General features: G+C 36.4%; 2 protein-coding genes across 3 annotated transcripts; both read right to left on the bottom strand.

Annotated features, from left to right (window-relative positions):
- Positions 1 to 2,157: 2,157 nt before the first annotated feature.
- LOC143143723 (uncharacterized) lies at positions 2,158 to 8,563 on the bottom strand. Its single transcript, XM_076305333.1, has 11 exons — positions 8,353 to 8,563; positions 7,934 to 8,059; positions 7,740 to 7,860; positions 7,420 to 7,681; positions 6,802 to 6,924; positions 6,636 to 6,726; positions 6,434 to 6,570; positions 6,131 to 6,263; positions 2,979 to 3,104; positions 2,785 to 2,905; positions 2,158 to 2,297 (listed from the first exon to the last, which is right to left on the bottom strand). Exons 1-11 carry the CDS (start codon positions 8,503 to 8,505, stop codon positions 2,158 to 2,160), a joined length of 1,533 nt encoding a protein of 510 aa, XP_076161448.1. The 5' UTR covers positions 8,506 to 8,563.
- Positions 8,564 to 9,079: 516 nt separating this feature from the next.
- LOC143143087 (uncharacterized) lies at positions 9,080 to 13,378 on the bottom strand. 2 transcript variants are annotated; one of them, XM_076303969.1, is made up of 9 exons: positions 13,221 to 13,378; positions 12,812 to 12,937; positions 12,621 to 12,741; positions 11,504 to 11,765; positions 10,956 to 11,078; positions 10,738 to 10,828; positions 10,516 to 10,652; positions 9,715 to 9,847; positions 9,080 to 9,293 (listed from the first exon to the last, which is right to left on the bottom strand). In XM_076303969.1, the coding sequence occupies exons 1-9, from the start codon at positions 13,371 to 13,373 to the stop codon at positions 9,243 to 9,245; spliced, it is 1,197 nt and encodes a 398-aa protein (XP_076160084.1). In that variant the 5' UTR covers positions 13,374 to 13,378; the 3' UTR covers positions 9,080 to 9,242. The 2 variants fall into 2 exon arrangements, with proteins under 2 accessions (XP_076160084.1, XP_076160085.1); XM_076303970.1 differs by lacking the exon at positions 13,221 to 13,378 and adding an exon at positions 12,996 to 13,083 and having other exon boundaries at positions 12,812 to 12,906.
- Positions 13,379 to 18,599: the final 5,221 nt, after the last annotated feature.

Below are 18,599 nucleotides of genomic sequence, written 5' to 3'. Positions count from 1 at the left end.
GGGGTAATTGTAGCGATTCGTGAGTAGAGCCATCGTTTCGTTACTTCGACTTTCCACGAAAATGACTTTCCGTCAAATTATCCGATCCTACAAAACAGTTTCAATTTTGCAACACAAAATTCATTTACTTTTCTACAGACGTTCGTCAAAATCCCTTACTTTATTTATTGTTTCCTTCGAAAACCATTGCAACACCTTTGCTTGGAAATAATCATGTATTACTAAAGATAAAAGAAGATACCGATTTTGAAATGCACTATGTTCGAAAAAAAGATTACGAGTTTCACTTCCATACCTCTCATTACACTTGAAATAGTGACGCCGATTCTTTAAAAAAATCGATCATTCTAATCGATACTGATTGGAAGGTCGAGAATCGATTTGCTAGGCAAAAATCGATCTTTTGAAAAACCAACTTAAGATCGATATCCCTAATCAATCTCATTTATATTACATACATCAAATTTCCTTAGATGTATCATGATGTAGAAAGGAAAACTGTCAAAAAAATTTGTTTGAATTAAAAGGAGGAAATTGTATTTTTTATTTTAAATCGTACTGGGGATAGCTTCCCAATGACCTTGAGCGACCAAAATAAATATTTCACCATGATCGGTACTTTAAGTACCGATAAAGTTAAATGATACTAAAAAAAGGAATATCTTCAATCTGCCTACGATTATTTTACATTACCATCGCGTTTTTACTTACGTATTTTCTGTGGCTATAGGAAACACCGTTCTTCTGTCATCTACTTCTAAATATTGCATCCAATAAAAATTCTTACGTGTATTCAAATATGCGGTCAGTGGAGTCCGCCATCTGTTGCCCTCGCCAGCTATTGAGGAAAAGGATGCTCAGTATACATATTGTAAACGATGCGAACATAAATGCCTTGTTCGGTGTTCGCAAATTAACTACTGCCTAAACAAACAATAAATAACCAATAAATATGTAATATATGATAAATTATAAGAAATGTTCACAAAGTGGCACCAACCTGGAATTGAGTAAAGCTTATTCCTACCACAGTGAATCCTAATTGGAAGAAGAAAGACATCGTATTTGCATCTTCCATTATTCTACCAAATCTTCGATACAATGTAAAACAGATGTAGAAGGTCGATGTTTTAGTTAATCAGTCAAGATACAAACTGTCGAATAGGAAAAGATTTAACAAAATCTATACTAACTCGATTATGTGTTTGTGCAATATTATGCATGCTCTGGTATTTTTATACGATACATCGTCGCGTTTGTCAGGATGCAAATCTATGTCGGCGTTGTCATCATCCACGAAATTTTTTAGTCGTCTTCTGAACAAGAGCAAATCATTGTTTCAATTAGAAGGAGATTCCAAAGGTATACGCATATAATTTATTAAGGAATTTATACACCTTACTACGTACGTTAACAAATATTTTTTTAAAAGAAAGTTCGACATCTAAAATATGTTTACACATTTCAAATCGATTAAAAAATATTGAATTGGACGTGACACGTAATGCGATAAACCACCCTATTTGCTCAAGATCGATGTATATAATATTTCAAAGTGCATGCAATTGTTTCAAGTATAGTACATGTACGTATATTATTTCTAAGCAAATAAAGAAATACTTGAACGTTGTTGATTACATCACATATTGTGCGATAGATTGATTCACAACGTTACATTTTCCATCGATATTTATCGCAGCTTACACGCAACGTTTGAAAAAACTATGATGCTTGAAATTCGAAAACAATCTTCTTTATCATTTTCGAATGCGTAAGGAGAAAACGCAGACATACAACTACCATTTCGATTTCTCAAATAGTCACATCACATTTACACTATTCGTATAGAAAGTAATGCCTCGTATTAAACTACTTCATTACCCCAAAATCTCACAAAGTGCGCACTCGTGTTGAACGTAAAGCATTAGCATGGAATCACAAGCGACGGTGATCCCGATAAACCCCAACGTGCCAAAATACGAATGTATCAGTAGAGGATAGTAATACTTCTCCGTATCCAAAAAATGTTCAAAGCGAAACATTAGCGGTCGTTCACCGGTTAGATTGTAGAATCCTAAATGGTTGGCAGCATTCAGTACCGAGGGCACCATCATGTAGGGCGTCATTGATGCGTATATACAGGCTGTTATTGATACATCACAAAGCAAACGGTAGTTTTTGTAAGTCTCGAGGTTTATTCCTCCATATTTGTAACAGTGTTAAGTCAGTACATAAAAGATATCCAATTTGATAATATGCATTCTCTGCAGAGTTTTTGTTTATAAAAGTTTTTATATCTGTGGATATAGGAGGTAACATTTTAAAGCTATATATTTGTTTTAAATGTCCGATTTTATAATATGAATTCTCCAAAGTGAGAATTATTTGTAATTATTTGTATGCCTGTGTATACAGGAGATATCCATTTAAAGCTTATTAATTGCTTCGCTACACCTTGTCTTCATTTTCTTCTGTTTACGTATCTAATCTTATTTTTACAAGGTTCACGTTTTGACAGAAATCGATGCGAGTACTTTTTTTGCACAGTTGAAAAAATGATTATAATACCGTAATAGCTACTTAGGAAATTAACGATGCATTCGATGAAAATACTGTAAATATAATATTCTATTAATGTAGTTAAATTATTGAATTCGATAAATGGAACGCTTGCAAATGGATGAGCTATGAAAATTAGATATTTTAATTAATTATTTCAAACGAAAATGATCGTTCAACGATAAACTTTGTTGTCTACATTTTTATGAAATAGGAGAACCATACCTGCATAGTTACGGGTAATTCTCCTCCCTATTGCGTAACGTTGGCAGAGAATCTCGAGCTCTTTACTCGATACCGAATAGATTTTCCAATCGTTTCGCATCATGTCCAAAATATTCTTCATCTGCGTTAACATTCGAAATTTATTCGTCGTGATTGTTCGTTGTTAAATAGTCGCGAAAACATAGAACGTGTACCTGTTCACCGTTAATCATAATGTTGAACAATTTCACGAGACACATCGAGCTGATGGCGAAAGCTGCAAAACCTTCCGTGAACGCATCGATATAATTTACGTACAACGCGGTTATCAGTCCGACCCCCTGTAAATCCACGCAACATCGATAAAACCTATGGTTTGACAAACTGTTTCGCAAGAAACGTAGTAAAACTCTTTTAAAAATGGTATAAACTTACGTAGACGAGTGAAATCGACTAGACTAAAAAAAAATCATTAAGTACCGATTTACAAAAATTCGTTCGTCAAGGTGTCGTTTCATAATTAACGAATTTTAGCAGAAATTTTAAACAAAAATTCGATCAATATTTATCCTAACGTGAGGTTCACGAAATGATACCTCTTTGGCGGCGCTAAATTAAAGTATGTTAGAGGAAGGAAAGAATGGAAATATATAAGGAAGTGGGGATAAGCGTTTCATCCCGGGCCTGCTAGTGGACTCGTCAGTAAGGCATCCTAGCAGGCCCTGCCTTATACGCCGGGACATTGGAAGATCGGTAAGAGGTCGTATATATAGCGATCGGAGCAGGTACGGGAACTTGCGGGAAACGGTTGATGGTGAGTTTCCCTCTGGTGGCAAGCGTGGGTAGTGCCGCCACATAACCCCCTTGCCAGTGGTAAACGATACTTTGAAGTTCCGTCCTGATGTCCCAGTGGCGTAGGTATTTGTTCCGTTGTTCGGTGGCACAACAAGGCACAGGAGGAGGTTGTCTAGAGTAGTGGACGAGAGGAATGGTTCTTTTTCGTAGTAAGGCCCAGCTGCTGTCGATTACGAAATACGCATGGCGAGCCTTGTATGCTCAAGCCGCGATTTTTACTTGTTGTCCGACGTTGATGCGTGAGCGTACCGGTACTTATGAAACGCATCCGTGTGGTCGGTGAATAATGTCGACTAAAGCTGCCTGCTGTCCTCCTGGGGTTGATCCTGATGGTTAGCCGGAAGTATAGCGTCATATCGTCGCTGGCAGGTAAAGGAGTCAACCCTCGGAGAGGGGGATTTACGAAAAATCGGCCTTTACACGTTGCGTTCCTTCCATCGTCTTGTGCTGCACCTCTACTGCTGCTGTGCTGTTGTCCAGAAGGTTGCGTTGGTTCTTAGACGGGGTCACCACTTTGGCGGCGCTAAATTAAAGAATGTTAGAAAGGAGTGAACGGAAATATAAGGAAGTGGGGATAAGCGTTTCATCCCGGGCCTGCTAGTGGACTCGTCAGTAAGGCATCCTAGCAGGCCCTGCCTTATACGCCGGGACATTGGAAGATCGGTAAGAGGTCGTATATATAGCGATCGGAGCAGGTACGGGAACTTGCGGGAAACGGTTGATGGTGAGTTTCCCTCTGGTGGCAAGCGTGGGTAGTGCCGCCACACCTCTATCTATAATGATTTACACGTATTTTACAAACTCATAATACCTGAAGGATTGCTTGCATAGAAACAGTCGGAATGAAAACTATTCCGATCAAAATCTTTTCCAATAATGTTTGATAAGGCCATTGGCCAATGCTGTATAAAAAAAACTTATTGATTCTCAAGTACTCGTACTGACTCCTTTCCATTCCATCCATTTCGATGTTTCTTCGGTTGTTCCTGTGCAACTACTGCCCTTGCAACTTTTCGTGCATCACGGCGACACAGCTCATGCGCGAGATATAATTGAGGAGTCGTTACATATTCCGTTTGGAAGACGACATTCAGGGGATAATTACAATAAGTTGAGTCGCTCCATCATTTCTACTGACTGTTACAAAGAATGAAAACCCGGAGGATGAGCCATCGAATTTGCAAATTTAATTTTCCTACACCTAACATCACTGTTGCAATGTCCACCGAACGAATTTATCGAGTACCTGCCGTCTATGAATATAAAATTAAAGCAATGGGAAATTTTAAGGAAAATCTAAAATTTCTCGACAACTCGGAATGGACGTGTAAAAGCGTGTAAAAGCTCATAGTGGCTGCAACGTTAGACACTGCAAGTGTCTACCTTCGTTGCCTTTCTTAACTTGTCCGAAACGATGTTACAAAAACTTGTACAGTATCTTTGGTTTCGCGGGTCTGAAACTTCTATTCCCAAGGCAAAGTTTTGTCACGACATGGTGGTAAACGATACAACCTATGGGATTCTCCTCGTGGGAAGGTCAACCTGTTGATTCGGATAACGGTATTGGATAGTGTTACGTACAAACTCCTTACGTTGTTTTTTCTATGTTAGATCCATCTCCGAAGCCTAAATTACGATATTGTTCCTTCTTAGTCAATGATAAAGCTTATTTAGAAACCTCTTTTCTACGTTATTATTAACGAATAATCGTTGTTCAATGAGAACTACGCGGAAAAGATGGACCCATCTTTCTAGATTATGAAAATTGAGAGGGTGGAAAAGAAATTATTTACGAATCGAGTATCAAATATTTTCGAAATTTACCTATAACGGTTATTATATAAAACGCACACACGATAAAAACGATACGAATTATTCTATTTTTATTCAAAATAAACAGATTTCCACTCGATCTTACGATACATTCCAGTTGGATCAGTTCTCGTATCACATTACATTAACAAATATTAACACTATTATCAGTTACTTGATAATCATTGAAAGGAACATAGAACCATGCAGTAAGAAAATGATGTTTTTATAACCTTAAAGAAATATAGTAAGATATTATAAAACACAGTAATTATTTCGTAGTAAATACAGTAAATGTCTAAATTGTTTCGTTTAACTTAAATATTCTAAATGTATCTCTATTGCTTCCGACGATATGAAAAAATATACCAAGAAATATTGTTCGATTCAAGAGGCAAACACATTTACAAAGACATTGTTTTTCTTTTAAATAGTACCACGGGCTTTTATGGTTTCTATATCGCATGTAGAGTAAAGATAACTAATTAATTATTTTTGTTTCTTTTTTAAGTATTTGTTAATATCATCGAAAACAACAAATATTTCGTGCAAAGCGTTCGACTTAAGCAAAACACACAGTATAAATATTTGTTACCGCGCAATATTATTGTATACAATTAGAGTAAATATCACTGTGCAGTGACCATAAAATAATATTATGTATAAAATAGTATTATAAAAAGGATAAAATAAACCTTACCGCGGAGAAGTTTATTAAATTTAAAATGTAGATTTTGCCAGCTGTTAATTTAATAGGTAATACACTTTTTGACAACATAATACTTATAAGTTTTCTGCATTTTATAGATGAGTAATACCATTTACCACTTGTCCTGGAAAGACAATTCTCTGTTTTAAATTCCACTACTAGCCGAGTAAACCATGTTAATCGTAAACCGACGACATTGAATCAAAATGTAGTAGTAGAATATCGCGCAAACTTTTTACGATATGCAATTGCGTGAAATTACTTTTAAATATTGTATGCAATAAAAATTCTTACGTGTATTCAAATATGCGGTCAGTAGAGTCCGTCATCTGTTGCCCCCGCCAGCTATTGAGGAATAGGATGCTCAATATACACATACTAAACGAAACGAACCTGAGTACCTTGTTCGGAGATCGCAAATTAGCTATTGCCTAAACAACCAATAAATATGTAATATGTGATAAATTATAAGAAATGTTCACAAAGTGGCACCAACCTGGAATTGAGTAAAACTTATTCCTATCATGGTGAGTCCTAATTGGAAGAGGAAAGATACCGTATTTGCATCTTCCATTATTTTACTATATCTTCAATGCAATGGAAAACAGATGTAGATATACACAAAATTAAAGAGGAAAATATTTGATAAAATCTATACTAACTGAATTATATGTTTGTGCAATATTATGCAGGCCCTAGTATTTTTATACGATGCATCGTTCCGCTTGTCAGGATACAAATCTATGTTTGCGTTGTCACCATCCATGAAATCTTTTAGTCGTCTTCTAAACAGGAGCAAGCCATCGTTTCAATTACATAGAGATTTCAAAGGTATATACATATAATTTCTTAAGGAATTTATACACCTTACTATGCATGTTATTAAATATTTAAAAAAAGAATATAATTGCGCTACAAATATAGTTACATTATACAAAATTGGGTTACAACTTTAAATCGAACGGACCTAATCTTATACGCGAAACACGATTAAACTTTGCGTTAGGTTTTATTTTGTTGTTAAAGTCCGATATCTAAAATACGTTTACACTTTTCAAATTGATTAAACAGTATTGAATTCAACGTGACACGTAATACGATAAAACACATTATTTGCAATTACTCATACGTACTTCAACAAATACACATACTTCAACATACGAATACGCACGAAGAACAAAATGTAGACACGAAGCTTCGATTTCGATTCCTCGAACGGCTACACCACATCTACAGCTATTTGTACAGAAAGGAGTGCCGTGTAATAATTACATAATTACCCCAAAATCTCACAAAGTCCGCATTCATGTTGAACGTTAACCAATAGCATCGAATCACAAGCCACGACGATCCCGCAAAACCCTAAGGTGCTCAAGTACGAGTGTATCAACAGGGGATAGTAATACTTATCCGCGTCCACGAAATGTTCAACGCGAAACATTAGCGGTCGTTCACCGGATAGATTGTAGAATCCTAAAGCATCGGCAGCATTCAGTAACGTCGGTACCATCATGAAGGATGTCATTGATCCGTATATAGAGACTGTTGTTCGACAAAAGAATCGGTTATCTATATTTTTTATAAAATAGAAGAACCTTACCTGCGTAGTTAAAAGTAATTCTCTTCCCTACTGCGTAATGTTGGCGGAGAATTTTGAGCTCTTTGCTCGATACCGAATATAGTTTCCAATCTTCTCGCATTATGTCCAGAATATTCCTCATCTGCGTTAACAATCAAAATTCGTTCGATCCGATCGTTCGATGTTAAACAATCTCAAAAACATAGAACGTGTACCTGTTCATTGTTAACAATAAAGTTGATAAATGTGATAAAACACATCGAGCTGATGGCGAATGCTGGAAAACCTTCCGTGACGACATCGATATCATTCACGTTCATTGCAGTTAATATTCCTCCACCCTGTAAATTCACGCACCGCGCAGTATCAATAAAGATAATCTGTATACGCAAAGATTTTAAGATATTGGAGTTTGAAATATTTTCTTGGGATAGAGATATTAAAATTACTTCTGAATCCCATGATTTCAGTGAAAAGTGCATCGATAAGTCGCTGAAGAAAAGAGGAAACCACCCAAGAATATATGCGTGTACCTAAATAAAGTTCAATCGTGCAAAAATACGTGAGGATTCGCGAAATGATACCTCTATCGATAATGATAGGATACGATTCATAGGATAACGAAGAGTAATACCTGAAGGATCACTTGTACAGTAACAATAGGAATAAAAAGTATCCCGACCAAAATCTTTTCCAGTAGTGTCTGATAAGGCCATCGGCCAATGCTGCGCAAAAAGAACTTATTGATTCTCAAGTACTCGTACTGACTCCTTTCCATTCCATCCATTTCGATGTTTCTTCGGTTGTTCCTGTGCAACTACTGCCCTTGGAACTTTTCGTGCATCACGGCGACACAGCTCATGCGCGAGATATAATTGAAGAGTCGTTACACATTCCATTTGAAAGGCGACATTCATGGCATAAATACAAAAGGTTGACTCATTCGGTCATTTGCATGAGCTGTTACAAAGGGTGAAAACTCTTTGAGGAGAATGAGCTATCGAGTTTGCAAATTTAATTATCCTGCACCTAGCCTCACTATTGCAATGCGCGTCAAACGAATTTATCGAGTACCTATCTTCTGTACATACGATATCAAAGTCATGGCGAATCTTAAGAACAATTTAACATTTCTCTTCTCTTCGTTGTCTACCTTAACTTTTTCGAATCGATATTACAAAAACGTGTATGGCACCGGTTCGTTGGTTTCGTGTACAACTACATGAAAAAGATGAATATTAACATGCATCTTTCATTAAGACCGACGAGTGATTAAAATTACAATAAGAAGATTACGAAAATTGAGATCGTGGAAAAAGATTGTTTACGAATCGAGTCAAATATTTTCGAAGTTTATTTACAACAGTCATTATATAAAAGGATAAAAACGGTACGAATTATTCGATTTTTATTTAAAATAAATAGATCTTCATTCAATCTTACGATACATTCCAGTCGGATCAATTCGTTCTCATACTCCATTACGTTAATAAACATTAATACTTGTTATAAGTTACTTGATTATCATTGAAAGGAACATAGAACCATGCAGTAAGAAAACGATGTTTTTACAACCTTAAAGAAAGATAGTAAGATATTATAAAACACAGTAATTTTCGAGTTCGTTGAACATTTTATCGGAATAATATTGTGTCTAAATTGTTTCGTTTAAGTTAAATATTCTAAATATATCTCTATTGCTTCCGATGATATGAAAAAAATGTACGAAGAAAAGGAAAGACATTGAAAACAATTTACTGTTAACAGCAACATTTTTACCATCAAAATGAACATTTTTTTTCTCGAGCACTTGTTGATACCATCGAAAGCAAGAAATAGATCGTGTACAGTGTTCAAGTTAAACGAAACACATCGTATAAGTATTTGTTATCGCGCAATATTATTGTGTACAATTAGAGTAAATGTCACTGTGCAGTGACTATAAAATAATATTATTTATTAAATAGTATTATGAAAGGTGCAAAGTGAACCTTACCGCGGTGAAGTTCTTTAAATTTAAAGCGTAGATTCGGCCAGCTGTTAATTTAATAGGTACTGTGCTTTTTGACAACATAATACTTATAAGTTTTCTGGAATTTATAGATGACTGATACCATTTACCGCTTGTCCTGGAAATATAATTCTCCGTTTTAACTCTTCGCTACTAGCGAGTTAAGGTATGTTAATCTCTCGTCTCGGAAAACTTTCACAATTTTCTTCCTACCTACAGTCCATCGTTTCAGATAAATTACGTTTGCTATGACTGGGAATAAAATAGATAACATATAGAATGTTTACATAAATCTTAAAATAATAATGGAGCGTTCATCATCCGCAGTAGTAGTTAAGTAGGTTCTAATATAGAACTTTCTTTGTTCGAAGCAGTAAGCACGATTGTTCGAAACGGTGAATTTTTCATACTACAGTGCCCTTACCTTATCGAGGTTGAATATTTGTATTTGTTTATCGTGTTTTCGTAATGATCGATTGCAAATTCGATATTAAAAATCGAAAAACTTGCACAAAATATAATCATCTGCCTCTCATTTAGAGAAGCAGAGAACCTGTAAGCTATAGTTTTGCGCGAAGTGACAGAAAATAAAGCTTATTGCTTATCCTTTACGATATCTTAAGATACAGATAAAGTTAAATAATACTAAGAAAAATAATATTTTCAATCTAACTTACTCTAAATTACCACCAAGCTTCTACTCACGTACTTCCTGTGACATAGGCAAAGAAAACACCGTTCCCTTGTCATCTATTTCTAAATATTGTGTGCAATAAAAATTCTTACGTATACTCAAATATACGGCAAGCAGAGTCCGAAATTTGTTGTCCTCGCCAGCTATCGAGTAAAATGATACATAACAAGCACACCGTAAACGAAGCAAAGCTGAGAGACTTGTTCGGAGTATCTATATTTGCTATTGCCTGATTATGAAGTAAATAACCGATAAGTATACAATTGTACAAGTCGCTGGTGAATTATAAACATTTGTCTGAAAGTGACACCGACCTGGAACTGAGTGAAGCTTACACCCATCAGATTAAATCCTAATTGGAAGAGGAAGGACAACGTGTTTGCATCTTCGATTGTTTTAGCAAATCTTCGACGTTGCAAAGAAACAGCCGAAGAAAGTTCATGTTTTTTTTTTTTGAGCGAAAATTATTTAAAAATATATCGAGCAAACTATGAATAGTCAGAGAAAAGGCTATGAAAAAATCAATACTAACTCGATAATGTGTTTGTGCAATATTACACAGGTCCTGGCGTTTTGATACGGTGTATCTTCGTCTTTGTTCGGATACAAATCTATGTCCGTATTGTCATCTTTTACGAAATTCCGTAGTCGATATCTAAAGAATTATAAGCCACGATTCATATTACACAACGATTTCAAAGATTTATACAAATATATATAAAGTGTTTCGTATTCTTTGGTACGAAGTAGTGCCCGACGAACGTAACTGATACGAAATCGTATCCCTCGTCGTTTCAGTTAACCGGGGTAGTTTTCATTTCAGGTATCGACTTTCTATCAAATAAGCTATTGTAATAGCTCGTAGAGAGCCGGTGAATCGTACAATATTAATTTACATACAGACACGTACGAGATATTTTCGACTTTTTGCATATACTTTACCAAATATGGGTACTTCCACATAGAAATACGTATACGAGAGTAAACGCGAGCATTAAATTTTTGTATTATTTCTTTAAAGGATGCATCGCCTCCATTGTTATAGAAAAAATCATTCTCGCTCAACGAATGCGTCATTACCCCAAAATCTCACAAAGTGCGCACTCGTGTTGAACGTAAAGTAGTATCATCGAGTCACAAGCCACCGTGATCGTGATAAATGCCACGGTGCCGAAATACGAGTGTATCAGCAGAGGATAGTAATACTTCTCCGTATCCAAGAAATGTTCAACACGAAACATTAGCTGTCGTTCTCCGGATAGATTGTAGAATCCTAATCTCTCAGCTGCTTGAGGTAGCGACGGCATCACCATGAAGGGCGTCATTGATCCGTATAGAAAAGCTGTTGTCAATACATTACAAATCAAACAATTTCTAGGCCTTTTTCTAAATTTCTAATAACTAATGGTTCAAGCCTGGATACGGTCATTCTATAGATTGTTCGAATAGTCAGTTCGCTTTTTTTTGGTGAAAATAAAACACGATTTTCTTAGAGTGTATAAACATTTCATTGAATTACGTATTCTCCATTTTAGAAAACGAAATGACTTTCCAAACAACCGAATACATGAAACAACGAGTCGAAAATATGGAAGAATATTTTTTGCTACGATGCTTGTTTTCGAGACGACCAACTTTTACTGTTTTTTGGGGCACACGTGTACTGCAGAGAGAAAAAACGGCCATATTCGAAAGAAATACTTGGTCAGACGTTTTAGTCAGCCTTCGTAAAGTCTGGGACTAAGAAAGTGCTGGACACTGTCCACATTCTACTTACTCGTAGTACCACATTTCACGGACTGAAACTACTCTAGGGATCGAGGAGTGCAAAAGTCGCGAAGAATATAGTAATCTATTATTCCTTGCCAATTTCAAAAGGTTTGTGAATATAAGTAGCGAAAATCTTGAAGTATCAATATATGGATATATAGTACGTACGTACAAACGAATAGATACGAAGAATTCTAAATTGTTTCCAAGTAAGGTTATTTTTAAGAACCAATGAAGCATTACATTAATAAGGCTAAAGAATTAAATAAAGAAAGAAACATTCGAACACGAATGAATTGTAAAAATTAGTTGTTCGAATTACTGTTTGGAATCAAATGGTATCGTGTGCAATGACTATTTCGAAAGAACGCGGTCCTCCATCAACAATGGTTTTTAATTATATTTAAAAAGTATAAAACAACCTTACTTGCAAAATTAATGGTAATTCTCTTTCCCACTGCGTAATTTCGGGTGAGGATTTCGAGCTCGTCGTTCGATAGCGAATACTTCTTCCAATCGTTTCTCATTGTGTCCAAAAGTTTCTTCATCTGTATTCGCAATTTAAGTTCATTCGTCGGCATCGTTCGTTATTAAGTCTCGAAAATATGACACGCGTACCTGTTCGGCATTGTAGACAAAATTGATGAATTTGGAAATACACATACAGGCGATGATGAAAGGTGCAAAACTTTCCATGAACGCATCGGTGTCACCTACGTTGAACGACGAGATTAATCCACCACCCTGAAAATGCATACGCTAAGCAGTATTAATAAATTTATATTTTTATGAAATCGCTCACAAGAAACACTTGAAACACTTTGCGAAGTAATAAATAATATCAATAAATCGCTATGGAAAAGAAAAATTCAACCAAAGCAACGAGCAATCTGTCAACGATTATGTCTTTTGTTCACATGCTTGACACCTCGGTCGTTGAAGAAGTGTAGAAAACGATATTCCAAAAGATTAAAATAAAACAAAATACCAACAATTGTTTACACGAGTTTTTGCAATGTTGTAGTACCTGAAGAATCGCTAGGGTGGACGTGATTGGTAGAAAGAATAATCCAACCAAAACCTTGTCCCGCACAGTCTGATAAGGCCACTGACCGATGAGGAACAAAAAGAATTTGTTGAGTCGCAGGTACTCGTACTGACTCTTTTCCATTCCATCCATTTTGATGTTTCTTCGGTTACTTCTATTCAACGACTGACCTTAGGACTTTTCGCACAAAATGTAGACGTAACTCGTACGAGGGACACGGACGTCGTTACACATGCCGTTTGGATGGTAGCACTGTGGAGATAATTACATAAGATTGGTTCGTTCAATCATTCACGCGGTCCGTTACAAATAGCGAAGACTCGCAGGATGGTCTACGGAGTCCGTAAATGTAATTTCGCGACCGAACGAGTTCCGTGTTCCTCGCAGAATCTAACGTTGCAACGTGAAATTATTAGTTTCGTCATTAGTGCATACAAAATCGAAGCCAATGGACGAGTGTGAATTTTTCTAGGACTCGGAATGCACCCAATTGCGTCAGCGTAAAAAATACAAAGTGAATGTGACATTATAAAATTCTTTCCTTACCAGAAATGAGATACATACCACGTTACAACGATGTAACTCGTGTGACACTATAGACGACATATACTAAATTATTTTCGTATACGTAATGTTTGATTTTTTTTTTAAAACTTCAGTCTTCTGATCTTTTTTCTCATACATTTCTGTGAATACCAATCACCGAACTATGATGTACTATTTAATCAATTTCAAACAACAGAAACTTCATTAATATAATATATTAAATTCGCAGCCAATTAGCTCGGTACTACCCGCGACGAAAAGTTATCGTTCGTCGCGAGTTATACGCGATTACCAGGTCTCACCACGTGGAGGTTGCTGCGAGCGGAGACCCAGAGAGAGATAGATGGAATCAAAGTTCCATCGATCTCCCTAGATGCTCAATAGAAACGAAGTTACTAAACCGAGGAGATGGAGGGGATCGAAGTTCCTTCGATCTCCTCGCTTAGTTCTGCCAAGCAATTGCATTATGGAAAAAATGGGGCAAAAAGTGAGCCCGATTCGGGAGGAAGTGGCCGACGCCGCCGAAAGAAGCGCCCCATTTCCCCACAACCTCGCGCCGCGAGACGCGACTTACGAAGGATTAAAGAAGGGAGGGTTCTCTCCTGCGATCGGTGGCTTCCACAGAGGCAGAGGTACACCCTCCCTCTGTGTTCGCAACATCTTCCTCTGGAAACGGACGCACCAGAAGAGGCGACGATCGACCGTTCGGTCCAGCTACACGGCCGGTCACTTGCTTATGCAACAAGCAGAGGTGGCCGGACTGAGAACCGAGGAAGCGAGCAAAATTAAGCTAAAGATTGAATAATTGCTTGGCAGATCACACATACTTGTACACGGTGGCCTTAAAACTAACTTAGTGTAAACTTAATATTAACGTTTCCGAGGAGGATGCGACGAAGCTGTACTCTTCGGTTATCGTTTTCCGATATACTTCGTCAAGGTAGCTAAATTGAATTTATAATGAATGTTGAACGAGTCAAAATACGATAAAATCATTAACACAGTATATGTGGGTTAACGGTTAAATGTAGTCATGCAGTAACAAAGACAATAAACGAAGCAGTGACAAAAAAATAAACATAGAAAAACAAGTACAAATTTAAATCAGGGAATAAATATAGACATGTCAGAAACAAAAAATTAAACAAAGAATAGAACTAAAAAAAAGATTAGAGAATCATCGCCAGTACCGGTTGCCAAGAGGGCAACCAGCGTTCATGGTTATCCGCGGAGTGTTCAGGTATCTAAAATGGAGACATCCGTGCACCTCGGAGGCTCCCGGTGGAATGAAATTTTCGGCTACCGGGGGCTCCTTATATACCAACCACAGGGTGACTTACCATTACTTCGATTGTCTTTGTTCGATCTAATCGAATATTTCAAGAAATCGATGGCCTTTAGCCATTACTTATACTAGAAAATGGTTAATCATTGTTTAAACTATGGACCTTTGACGGTTGTTAATGGTTGTGATAAATAAACATTAAGATATAGCGAAATCTGCGGAGGCAAACGGTTTCGGAGAATGTTTGTTCATTTCCGCGATTGTTATTAATATTTACGCATGTTCCCAACATTAATCAAACAATGTGCATCTTATTTATGCATTACAAATGATTAAGCAACTTTTAGAAATTGATTTTGATCGAGATTCGAAGTAAAAACGTGTTTCGTAAAGTTTTAAAGCTAAAACTGGAAAGTAATAATTGTCTATTTGGTACATTAATTTAACTTTTGTTTAATTCTTATAATTTACACAATACGCCTAGAAGTTGTATTTTTTATTTAAAAGCCCCGAAGTTCAATCAATCGCTTTTCTAGACAGAAAAATTATCTTGATGAACACTTGTGCATCGATAATCGATATGTGTAGCCTTGACAATGTCGGTTGGACCGCAATGAAATATTCCATCGCGAACGAAGAATACTTCAATGAAATTGATGGCTCTTATCCATTACTTACACTAGGATATTGTTAATAATTGTTTAAACTATAGACCTACCGAGGTTGTTAATGATTCTGATAAATAATAATCAAGATATAGCAAAATCTGCGGAGGCGAATGGTTTTCGTGAATGTTTGTTCATTGCCGCGATTGTTGTTGGCATTTTTGCATGTTCCGAATGTTACTGTTACAATATCCGACCTATTTATCCATTATAAATGATTAATTTGCCTATAGCATGCTAATAGAAAAGTATAGGTGGCTCCATCTACGGCAAAATGCCCAAGTTTGTCGAGAAATAGTTCGTTTGCGAAGCTCTAGATGGCGAAATAGGTACTATTAGACCGCGTAACTTTATGAAAAAGTTATATTTTATCAGCAACATTCGAATACCGATCTAATAGTACTTGTGTCGCCATCATGCGCTTCGCGAACGAACTATTTCTCGACAGACTTGGGCGTTTTGCCGTAGATGGAGCCACCTATACTTTTCGAATTTGTTTGGTTTTTATGGTTCACGTGTTAATGATTATGATAAATAAACATCAAGATATAGCGAAATCTGCGAAGGTGAGCGGTTTCGATGAATGTTTGTTCATTTCCGCTATTGTTATTAACATTTTTGCATGTTCCAATATGCCTCCTATTTATGCATTATAAATAATTAATTCGCCTATAGAAATTAATTCTGATCTAGATACAAAGTGAAAGCTGGTTTCTGACATATTTCTTAAAATTTTTAAATATTGAAAGTAGTAATTGGTTACTAGACACATTAATTTAATGCATAAATAAGATTCACATTGTTTGATTAATGTTGGGAACATGCGTAAATATTAATAACAATCGCGGAAATGAACAAACATTCTCCGAAACCGTTCGCCTTCGCAGATTTCGCTATATCTTGATGTTTATTTATCATAATCATTAACACGTGAACCATAAAAACCAAACAAATTCGAAAAGTATAGGTGGCTCCATCTACGGCAAAACGCCCAAGTCTGTCGAGAAATAGTTCGTTCGCGAAGCGCATGATGGCGACACAGGTACTATTAGATCGGTATTCGAATGTTGCTGATAAAATATAACTTTTTCATAAAGTTACGCGGTCTAATAGTACCTATTTCGCCATCTAGAGCTTCGCAAACGAACTATTTCTCGACAAACTTGGGCATTTTGCCGTAGATGGAGCCACCTATACTTTTCTATTAGCATGTCTAGGCAAATTAATCATTTATAATGGATAAATAGGTCGGATATTGTAACAGTAACATTTGGAACATGCAAAAATGCCAACAACAATCGCGGCAATGAACAAACATTCACGAAAACCATTCGCCTCCGCAGATTTTGCTATATCTTGATTATTATTTATCAGAATCATTAACAACCTCGGTAGGTCTATAGTTTAAACAATTATTAACAATATCCTAGTGTAAGTAATGGATAAGAGCCATCAATTTCATTGAAGTATTCTTCGTTCGCGATGGAATATTTCATTGCGGTCCAACTGACATTGTCAAGGCTACACATATCGATTATCGATGCACAAGTGTTCATCAAGATAATTTTTCTGTCTAGAAAAGCGATTGATTGAACTTCGGGGCTTTTAAATAAAAAATACAACTTCTAGGCGTATTGTGTAAATTATAAGAATTAAACAAAAGTTAAATTAATGTACCAAATAGACAATTATTACTTTCCAGTTTTAGCTTTAAAACTTTACGAAACACGTTTTTACTTCGAATCTCGATCAAAATCAATTTCTAAAAGTTGCTTAATCATTTGTAATGCATAAATAAGATGCACATTGTTTGATTAATGTTGGGAACATGCGTAAATATTAATAACAATCGCGGAAATGAACAAACATTCTCCGAAACCGTTTGCCTCCGCAGATTTCGCTATATCTTAATGTTTATTTATCACAACCATTAACAACCGTCAAAGGTCCATAGTTTAAACAATGATTAACCATTTTCTAGTATAAGTAATGGCTAAAGGCCATCGATTTCTTGAAATATTCGATTAGATCTAACAAAGACAATCGAAGTAATGGTAAGTCACCCTGTGGTTGGTATATAACAAGCCTCCGGTAGCCGAAAATTTCATTCCACCAGGAGCCTTCGAGGTGGACGGATGTCACCATTTTAGATACCTGGACACTCCGCGGACAGCCATGGACGCCGGTTGCCCTCTTGGTAATCGGTACTGGCGATGATTCTCTAATCTTTTTTTTAGTTCTATTCTTTGTTTAATTTTTTGTTTCTGACATGTCTATATTTATTCCCTGATTTAAATTTGTACTTGTTTTTCTATGTTTATTTTTTTGCCACTGCTTCGTTTATTGTCTTTGTTACTGCATGACTACATTTAACCGTTAACCCACATATACTGTGTTAATGATTTTATCGTATTTTGACTCGTTCAACATTCATTATAAATTCAATTTAGCTACCTTGACGAAGTATATCGGAAAACGATGACCGAAGAGTACAGCTTCGTCGCATCCTCCCTGGAAACGTTAATTTTAAGTTTAGACTAAGTTAGTTTTAAGACCACCGTGTACAGGTATCTGTGATCTGCCAAGCAATTGTTCAATCTTTAGCTTAATTTTGCTCGCTTCCTCGGTTCTCAGTCCGGCTACCTCTGCTTGTTGCATAAGCAAGTGACTGGCCGTGTAGCTGAACCGAACGGTCGATCGTCGTCTCTTCTGGTGCGTCCGTTTCCAGAGGAAGATGTTGCGAACACAGAGGGAGGGTGTACCTCTGTCTCTGTGGAAGCCACCGATCGCAGGAGAGAACCCTCCCTTTTGTAATCCTTCGTAAGTCGCGTCTCGCGGTTTTCAATGTTAATTGATTTGAGG

This window comes from Ptiloglossa arizonensis, chromosome 2 (genome assembly GCF_051014685.1).
Source record: "Ptiloglossa arizonensis isolate GNS036 chromosome 2, iyPtiAriz1_principal, whole genome shotgun sequence".
Taxonomy (NCBI): domain Eukaryota; kingdom Metazoa; phylum Arthropoda; class Insecta; order Hymenoptera; family Colletidae; genus Ptiloglossa; species Ptiloglossa arizonensis.
Note: the sequence above shows the minus strand (reverse complement) of the source record. Positions and strands in the feature narration are given on the sequence as shown.

What these genes read in the sequence shown, in the direction of transcription:
- LOC143143723 (XM_076305333.1), bottom strand. Translation starts at nt 8,505, where the DNA reads ATGGATGGAATGGAAAGGAGTCAGTACGAGTACTTGAGAATCAATAAG. An exon ending in GACCGCATATTTGAATACAC is followed by an intron (nt 6,264 to 6,433) that starts GTAAGAATTTTT and finishes TTGTCTTTCCAG; the next exon opens with GACAAGTGGTAAATGGTATT. An exon ending in TTATGATTAACGGTGAACAG is followed by an intron (nt 2,906 to 2,978) that starts GTACACGTTCTA and finishes ATGTTAACGCAG; the next exon opens with ATGAAGAATATTTTGGACAT.
- LOC143143087 (XM_076303969.1), bottom strand. Translation starts at nt 13,373, where the DNA reads ATGGATGGAATGGAAAAGAGTCAGTACGAGTACCTGCGACTCAACAAA. An exon ending in AATTACCATTAATTTTGCAA is followed by an intron (nt 11,766 to 12,620) that starts GTAAGGTTGTTT and finishes TATTGACAACAG; the next exon opens with CTTTTCTATACGGATCAATG. An exon ending in GCACTTTGTGAGATTTTGGG is followed by an intron (nt 11,079 to 11,503) that starts GTAATGACGCAT and finishes ATAATTCTTTAG; the next exon opens with ATATCGACTACGGAATTTCG.